This window comes from Physeter macrocephalus, chromosome 3, assembly GCF_002837175.3.
Source record: "Physeter macrocephalus isolate SW-GA chromosome 3, ASM283717v5, whole genome shotgun sequence".
Classification (NCBI taxonomy): Eukaryota; Metazoa; Chordata; class Mammalia; order Artiodactyla; family Physeteridae; genus Physeter; species Physeter macrocephalus.
This window is the reverse complement of record NC_041216.1, coordinates 5749404-5758286: the sequence shown is the minus strand read 5'-3', so window position 1 is coordinate 5758286 and position 8883 is coordinate 5749404. Positions and strand designations below refer to the sequence as shown.

The 8883-nt window shown below is 51.5% G+C and overlaps 1 protein-coding gene across 1 annotated transcript; it reads right to left on the bottom strand.

Annotated features, from left to right (window-relative positions):
- Positions 1–42: 42 nt before the first annotated feature.
- DNALI1 (dynein axonemal light intermediate chain 1) lies at positions 43–8155 on the bottom strand. The gene is made up of 6 exons (XM_007101525.4): positions 7998–8155; positions 7317–7462; positions 5581–5750; positions 4362–4540; positions 3860–4024; positions 43–1703 (listed from the first exon to the last, which is right to left on the bottom strand). Exons 1-6 carry the CDS (start codon positions 8076–8078, stop codon positions 1668–1670), a joined length of 777 nt encoding a protein of 258 aa, XP_007101587.2. The 5' UTR covers positions 8079–8155; the 3' UTR covers positions 43–1667.
- Positions 8156–8883: the final 728 nt, after the last annotated feature.

Here is an 8883-nt window from a genome sequence, read left to right as displayed (position 1 = left end):
CATGGATGCATCTGTTCTGAGATTTGACAGTTGAAACCATTCACCAGTGCTAGTGAAAATAAAGATAAGCCCCTCACCCCCAAGGATCTCAGTGATGGGGTCCACTGGAACTTCTCACACTTGAATTAGCCCTGTGAGTTCCTCAAGCATATGGAGGTATCTGACAGAAACAGGCCTGAGGTCTAGAAAATGTGGAGTGTGGTATTTCTTTTGTACTTGCCATGAGCAATTTAGAACAGAAGCTCTTTGGAATAGAACTGTAAAAAGAAGAAAATTTTAGGGATGTCATGTGCGGAGCCTAGGCTTTAAAATACGAAGAAAAAGCCACCTGCAACTTGTGTTGTCCGTCATCGAGTCTGCTAGGGGAACCTAACAGGGCATGAGTGCTGTACTATCAAGGAGTCATGGGACTAGCACATCTCAGTGACCACAGTTCTTTCCCATGAAAATGACAGAGCACAGACAGGCCATTTTAGTGGAATCTTGGGATTAATTCCTCAGGACACCTGGATGAGGGTAAAAGCTGTGACTTCAAATTTGAGATTCGAGTGTGGAGGGCTTGTTTGACTCAGTGGAACACAGCTGTTCTTGTTGGACTGCGGTTCATCCAGTGAGCCTGGAAGCCCTAGCCGGGCCGGGTATCAGACCCGAGCACCTCTCCAAGGGAGCACTGAGCACCTGAGGCCTTCTAACCGAGGGGAGATGTTAGTGCCTTCTTAGTCATGCTAGTTGTGAAGTTTGACTGAATGATGGCACTCATTGAGCTGCTGGTGTGCCCTGAATCAAGGATTTATGTCCCTAATTTAGTCTTCTGGGTCTACGAAATCAGAAGACTTCTGGACCTCCAAACTGAGTTTAGCTTATGAGGAATCGTAAAATGCCGTTGTCTACAGGCCATGGCCCGGTCATGAATAATTAGAACTGAGAGTGAGGTTTGGGCTAGTCAGGCTGTAGGGTTGGGGTTTGATTGTCTGCAGAGCAAGGTGAACAAATCAGTGCTGGGGGAGGAGCTGAGGTCCAGGCAGCTCACAGTGGACACCATGACCTGTATTTCTTTCCAGCACATGTTTACTTTCTTGAAACCCATGGGTTTGACCCTGCCATTGCCTCCTACCCAGGCAGTCCAAAACTAAGGAGGATGGGGTCCAATGACTTAGCAAGCGGGGATAAGATGATACGGTATAAACCGAAAACTCCAAAATGAGGTACTAGAACTGCACTGGAGTAGGGATGATGAAAAGACATCAAATAAGGGCAAGACTGAGGCCAGAGGGGCCCGGGTTAAGGGACAAGATGCATTGCGGCGCAGAGAAGCGGCTTTGTGTGGCTGGAAGTAAGTGATAGTATGGAGTGACAATGAGAAAGGAGCTGCTCCACCTGAGAGGGATACAGCCAAAAGGGGTGAATTCTGAGTCTCACTGTTGGAGTTGGCAAATCCCAAGGTTGGCCACGTACAGAGACTTCCTGGGCCACACCGCCTTCTGTTGTCCAGCCCGGAGCCTGGCTACCAGACTGTAGGTGTTGCACCACTCTGGGGCGGTGGTGTGGCTTCTGACAAATAAACGTAGGTGGGAGCAGGGGAGGGGTATGGCTTCACTCGGGAAGCTTTTTATTACAAAGGGCTTATGATGGGGTAGTAGTGCTTGCTGAGACCCATATGGAAATGATCACTTCTTTGGTGCAATAATGCCTTCCAGTTGGGCCTGAAAAACAAAAACAAACTCCGTTAGTATTTGAAACTTGCAGCCTAACACAAATAGCTGAGAGGTGATAAAAGTCTCCGGGAAGAATAATCCAAATGCTGCCACTCCAAGTGTTTTTCCCTTTATTCCCAACTCCATATTTTCTAGATTAGCTGGTCTCTGGCTTGGCATTCAGTCTCGCTGCATTAGGAGAAGTCAGAGCTGTCCTGGTTTCCATATAATAGCTGCTCAGTGTGTACTATAAGGCATTGAAAAGGAAATTGAATAAAGGTTGTTGAAATAGTGGTTTTTCAAGGCTCAGATTTCAAGCCCGAGTATGTCCGCTAAGTTAAACATTTGGCTCTCTGGTTTGGGAGCCTGGGAGCTCTGTGCTGGGACAAGAGGTTTTGGAAACAGCAGATTTTCAGCCACTGAGACAACCTGATACCCAATTAGAGAAAATTGCCACCAGTGAGTAGGGAGCTGTCCATCTTGTATGTAAAGCTTCAGACGCTTGGGAGTTATTTACTCTGCTCCTCTGGCAGCCAGTAAAATAATTCACTGTCATGGTGTGTGAACAGATCTCTAAGTAGGTCTGTCCTGCGGACTGCAAACACTGCTTTATTTGCAGTGCAGCTTTGAGCCAATAAAAATAACTCACTTCTAAAGAGTCCTTCACCCTGGGGATTCCAAGGTTGCTTGTAAATGTTAGAAAGATGCCAAGGTATTCTGCTTTGCTCTTGCCGCCAGTACCATAGGAGGAACTGAGGAACTTGAGCTTATGATAAAAGAATATGGCAGATAAGGGAGGCAGCTTCAGAGGCTGCTAAGTAAACAGATTCACATCTGGCTGTGAAAGTTGCTTTGTTTTGTTAAACTGGGCAACAAGAAAATCTATGTCATCCTCCACTAGCAATTAACACAAGCCCTTCTTTATCTCAAATGCCTGGCCTTGGCTTGTAGTACCAACAAGCCCCAATCGCAAGAATGTAAGCTGCTATGAAACTAGGGAGGAAAAGGAGATACATCTAGGGGCCCCTCCTGGCCAGGGCCATGGGAGGCAGCCACTGAACGTCAATAGGCCGTGTATCTAGAGCAGTGGTTCTCAAACTTTGGCAAACATCAGAATGGAGAATGTTGCACCGTGCAGTGATTCTGCCCACCTTCACCATTTGTTGGTAAAAAAAAAACGTATATTTTACTCTTTTCCACGAAGTCTGAATCCTGTTTTATCTCATTATAATTAACACTTGTTTCTGCAAGATTAGCAAAATGATGACAATTGATGAAGTTCTGTAATGGGCACATGGATGTGTACTGCATTCTTCTACTCTGTGTTTCAAAATTCTCATAATAAAAAGTTGTAAAAAAAAAAAATCACCTGGAGACCTTGTTGGAATGGCTTGCTGGACCCCAACCCCAAAGTTTCTGATTCAGTAGCTCTGGGCTGGGCCCAATGATTTGTATTTCTGAAAGTTGCGGTGATGAGGATGATGCTGGTTTGGGGCCCAACCCTCTGAGAACCTTTGGACCAGACGGAGAGCCTGGAGCTTCAGAAGCCTGGCCCCCTGCCCAGCCCTTTTCACTAGTCCCCCTCCCTCCCTTCAGCTCAGCTGGATAAAAGTATACCATCAGCAAAAGGGCTTTGATGAAAAGTGCCTACAGCTGAGTTCCTCTGACCGCACACCTCGGGAAGGTTCCTGATTTGAAATGGTTCTTCCCTCTCGGAGGGCCTTCCCTGCCCGCCCCGAATGCAGGGCGTCAGAGGGAACTGCAGGTAGGAACGCACTCCCATGAAAGCCGGCTGGAGGGACCCAGCCCACCCTAAGAAGTCTCCAAAGTGCCAGCTGCCGTGGGACAGACGTCCCGCTTCTTGACATAGCCACCTCTCCCAGACGATAGGCAACTTTTATCCAAGGGGGAAAAAAATCCTCCACTGGAGAGCCAGCTGAGGTGTCATGGGGGTTCAGAGCTGAGGATACAGCCTCTCTTCAGAGCCAGATGGAGATGGACAGAGAATCTGGGTAATGATCCCTCACCTCTCCCCAAAAGGGTCAGCTTCCTTTACTCCTTGGCAGTATTGAAAGTCAGTGTAGGACAAGGAACCAAATGCTGGCAGGGCCGGGGGGCGGGGATGGCGGTGGCAGGAGCCCCGCCTGGACCTGGGCATCGATTACCTTCAGCTGCTGATTAGTCCGCTTCAAGAACTGAATCTCTTCGTTGTGCCTCTTCTCCTCCACCTGTCTCCTCTCACTCTCCCGCTTCTCGATGGCCTCACATTTTGCCTTCTGCCCGTTCACTTGCCTCTCCAAATCTCGCTTTTCCGTTTCTAATTCTGCAATCTGAGGACAGAATCCCCAGTCATGCTGGGATGTCGCCAAGTGGACGGGGCGGCGTGAGTGCCTGGGTGGAGGGGTCCTGGGACACAGCTGTCCAACCCAAGGCATTGCCGGGGTCTGTACTGCCACCCAGTGGGAGGTCAGTGACTGGCAGGGCATGTCCAAGGGGAGACACCTCTGCCACGACGGGACTTGGCCGTGACACTGAACCAAAGGGTCCTCGCTAAGGTGATGGGAGAGCACCTAGGAGGCCGGAATTTGGTGCTGGAATGACAAGCTGTGGCCCTGAGATTGACAGAAGAGTCGAAGAGGGCCAAAGTCTCCTGGTGAGCCCACTCACTTTCCTCTCCACGTCTGACTTCCCCTGCTCGGCCTGCAGCGCCTTCCTCATGCCAAACGCCACGCTGCTCTCATACAGGGTCTGGTAGGCGGCGATGGTCATGCGGATCTCGTCCCGGACTCGCAGCAGCAGCAGGCCTCGCTCCGCACAGTTGATGGTAACCTCGCGGATCAGCTCATCTGCCAAGGCACACGTGGCGAGGTCCGAGAAGGCAGGCAGGCGGGGAAAGGCACCGCACCTACTGCGAACCACCTTCCTACTGGGAGGTCGGAAGGGCACTAGGGTGTGTCCTCCTCACTTGGAGACAGGCCTCGGGGAGGGGCGTTGCCACGCAGCCACTGCTCTGAACTTGGCACTTGGGAGTACAGGCCATCAGCAAGCCTGGTTTGGCCAGTGCAGAGGCAGACAAGAGCCCAGGTTTGTCTGCAGCCGTGGGGGCCCTCTCTTCCACCGTTAGGCAGAAACTGGGTGCTAGTCAAAGGATTCTGACTTTTTCAGTATAAACATGGTGGCTGTTTTAAAGCAGCTGGAAACTCCTACGTGCCCCCTTGGCTGGACTGGTTTGGGGCTGGAAACAGCAGGGTCTAGAGCTTGCCCACCCATCTCCTCCATAAATGCTGACTGGGAGGGCAAACCAGAATCACACTCAGACTGAAGGGAGCCTGCTAGCCCCGTGCAGCTGCCTCAGGGTTTGGATGCGGTTTGCATGTCTGAGTCCACACGGGCTGGTGAGACTAGACTGAGGGCCAGTCATCTGACACCAGCACCCGAGGAGGGAGATCTCAAATCCCTGCGTCTGTCGGGTCACAACAAATCACCCTGAAATATTTTTCTGGACCAAGGCCTAATGTTGATGGATGGATATAAATATAGAACATTAAATTTTTCTGATTAAAAAACTAACGTATTGGGACTTCCCTGGCGGTCCCACGCTTCCACTCCAGAGGGCGCGGGTTCAATCCCTGGTCGGGGAACTAAGATCCAGCAGGTTGTCAGGAACATGGTGACTGACAAGGGGCGGGTGGGGGACTGGTAAGAGAGGTGGGCTGGGAGGGGGAAGAGGGCACAGTTAGCAGCTCCTGGGTGGGGCAGGTGGAGGGAGACAGACATTCCAGGATGGGGCATGCTTCAGCTGCGGGGGACTCAGGGCCTGGATCTGTGCGAAGGGAAGGGAAGGAGGCAGTAGAGGGTGGTGTAGCTTCCCTCGGGGACCGCTCACCGAAACACTGCGAGTACAGCTCCCGGCGCACCGGGCAGATGCCAGTCTCCCGGGCCTGCCGCTGCTGCAGCTTCAGGTCCAGCTGCTCCTGGAGGTGCACCACATCCATCCTGGTGCTGGGGGTGCTGGACACCTGCTGGATCCATAGCTGCGTGTCCTCCACCCACTCCCTGCGGGACAGACACAGCCAGGCTGAGCAAACCCCATCCACCAGACAGGGTCCTCAGGATGAGAGCAGAGATGGCCCTTTGTGCTCTCTGACTGAGAGGAGTGAGGGGCAGCTCTGTCCCCGACCCACCAGAATCCTCCATCTCTTTCTCCCTTGATGAGGGTGTGGCTCCAAAGCCACACCCACTGTGCCACCTCCACGGGGCCCCTATCTTGGGTCTAGGCTATCTTCATTCTCCCACGACCCTCCGTGAAGTCATCATCCACGGTCCAGAGCTTACACTCCTAACATGTTGAGGGCAGACTGATGGTGGTTGTTGCTTGATCTGAACGGAAGGCCCAGCGGAAATTCCCACCGACTTGTGGGTAGGAGACACAGGGGACTATAAACCTTGTGCCAGCCAGAAAGAGGTGAACGGTGCTCGCTTCAGCAGCACATATACTAAAATCAGAAAGAGGTGAATGTATGTATTGGGGGTGTGTACCTATATGGGCCTCCCGTAGCGAACCTTGTGTCAGAGACACAGCCAGGTTCTGGAATCATGAGGGGGGGCCTGAGGGCAGAACCACCATGAGAGGATTCCAGGCATTGTTGAAAGGGAAGCAAATGAAAAACACCCTCCCCTCCTTTGACCTCCATTTCAGAGGAGATTGCAGTCTGGCTTTTACTGTTTCCCCTTTCCATCATAACTTTAAAAACTGCTGTCAACTTATTACATAAAAACAGTTGAAAGGCACTGTGATCACAATGATCATTGTGGCTGCAGAAGAAAGAAGCAGGGTAAGGGGATGGTGAAGAAGGGAGCTCTCCTTTTAGAAAGGAGTCTGCAGGAAGGCCTCCTAGAGGAGGACTCAGGACTCCGCACTCCCAATGCAGGGGGCCCCGGGTTCAATCCCTGGGAGCTGGATCCCACATGCATGCGGCACCTGGGAGTTCGCATGCCACAACTGAGGAGCCCGCCTGCCGCAACTAAGACCCAGCGCAACCAAATAAATAAATTAAAAAAAAAAAAAAGATGGTGGAAGCAGAGTAAAAAGTAGTCAGATTTGGAAAATAATTTGAAGGGAAAGCCAAAAGAATGTGATGCAGGACAGGACATGTGATGTGAGAGATCAAAGGGAATGAAAGGTGGCCTGCGCCCCTAGTGGAAAGGAGAAGACTGAGAATGAGCTCGTTGGGGGAAGGAAGGCATTGTGATTTAGTTTGGACATGTTGAGTTTGAGATGTCTATTAGACATCTTCATGAAGGTAATGAGGAAGTAGTAGAATATATAGGTCTGGAGTTTAGGGGAGAGGACAGGGCTGCAGAAAGACCTGAGGGAGCAATCGGCATATAAGTGATGTTTAAAGCCATAAGCCTGGGTGAGAGCACTCAGGAAACGATGGTAGATAGAGAAGAGGTCTCCCCGCTACCCACATTCCCAGGATCTAGCCATGTGCAAGCTCTAGAAACTCTAGGATGCTGGGAGGAAATCTCAGTCAGAAACAGAGACAAGGTGCCTCCTCTCACATCCCCAAGTTCAGGGATGCAGAAGCCTGGGCCTCCTCCCAGCCACTGCTTTTTTACCTCGGGGGCAAGATGGCGTTCAAGATTTCTTCTGCCTGCTTTGTAGGATCTGGGACACAGGAAGTTGAGGGGAGCTTGGTCTTTGGTGGCTGTGGGACGGGACCTGAGGGTCCGGGCTGCTGAGGGCTGACTTTCAGTGGCCGAGCCTGAGAGGGAGGGACAAGTTAGGGCAGGAGGTGATTCAGACACTCAGCTCCACACACCCTGGCCCCCCGGGTTGCTCCAGCTCTCCTGCACATCCCTCCCCTCTTCCCAGCTCACTTTCTCCCGTCTTCTCAGCCGAAGTTATGTTTCAGAGCTGAAGGAGGCCACAGAGAATCTCTGGTTCCACCCCAACCTAATGCTTGTATCTTCCTGAAGAAATGTTTCTGGCACAGCTGCTCAGGCCTCTGCTCTAGTGATGGGGCAATCACTCCCAGATCTATTCTTGGGGCTACCGTGAAAAAGAGTGAGCCCCATCCATCTCCCTGTGACTTTCTTCCCCATCCTAAATCTGCCCTTTGGGGTCACCCAACATCTGGGCTTCTTGTACCGCTCTCCCACCCTCCTTCTCCGGTCCCAATTCCCTTGACTCCCAGTCACTGCAGCCTCTGTCCCTCGGGACTCCAGATCCTCAAGGCAGGGATCGGTCTTTCCCCATCGGAGCTTCGTGCTCCCCCACCTTCTGGGACCCGTCCTTACTTTGGGGCTCCGTTTCTCCCTGTTCCGGCTCACCAACACCGGGTTGTCATACTTGAGCAGAGAGTCCGCGGGGGGAATCATGGCGGCGGCGGGGGTAAGTAGCCCAGCTGCGGCCCTCCAGTCAGGGCCTTGTTTGCCTTCGCCATGGAAACCTCCCCTCCGCCCTCATGGCCGGGGCGGGGCTTCGGGGCGGGGCGGGGCGGGGCGGGTCCAGCAGCGCGAGAGTTTCTTCTCAGCCTTCGAGGAAAGATCTCTTAGCTTAGCTTAGCAGGCCACTTGCTCACCGAGTTGCCTTGGTACTCCTGGAAGCAGGGAAAACATCAGTTCTGAATCCCTGTGCTGCGTCTAGCTCGTGATTTGAATTAGGTGCAGATCACCTTCGTTGACCCTCAATTTTGTCATCTGCAAAATGGGAATCATCTGACTCCTCAGCGAAGGGTTGGGGAAGATTCCCAGAGGAAGGCATCTGAAGTTGCCGGGTTTTAAAAAGTATTGGCTTTTAAGTAAATGGAGAAACAACAACATAACAGAAAGCGCAAGAACAGAGGGGAAGTACTAATGATTTGCCCACGGGCTACCATCTGTGATTGCATTTCCTCCTCTTCCTCTTTCCTTGGTATTCCCAAACGTAAATGTAATCACACACTGAGCACAATTTTGTATCTTGCTTCTTTCGTTTAACAAGTCAGGGTTTTTTTCCATTTGTCATATAGTTTGTAAATAGCATTGCGAATGGCGACATAACATCTTTCCTATCGCTGGGCATGTAAGGTTGTCTCTGTGCTCCGTAATTACTATAACAGGGCAACAAACATCCTTGAGAGTAGCTTTTTCCCAAAAGTTTGCTTTTGAAACTTAAATCTCCCGCCTCTCGAGTCGGGTCACT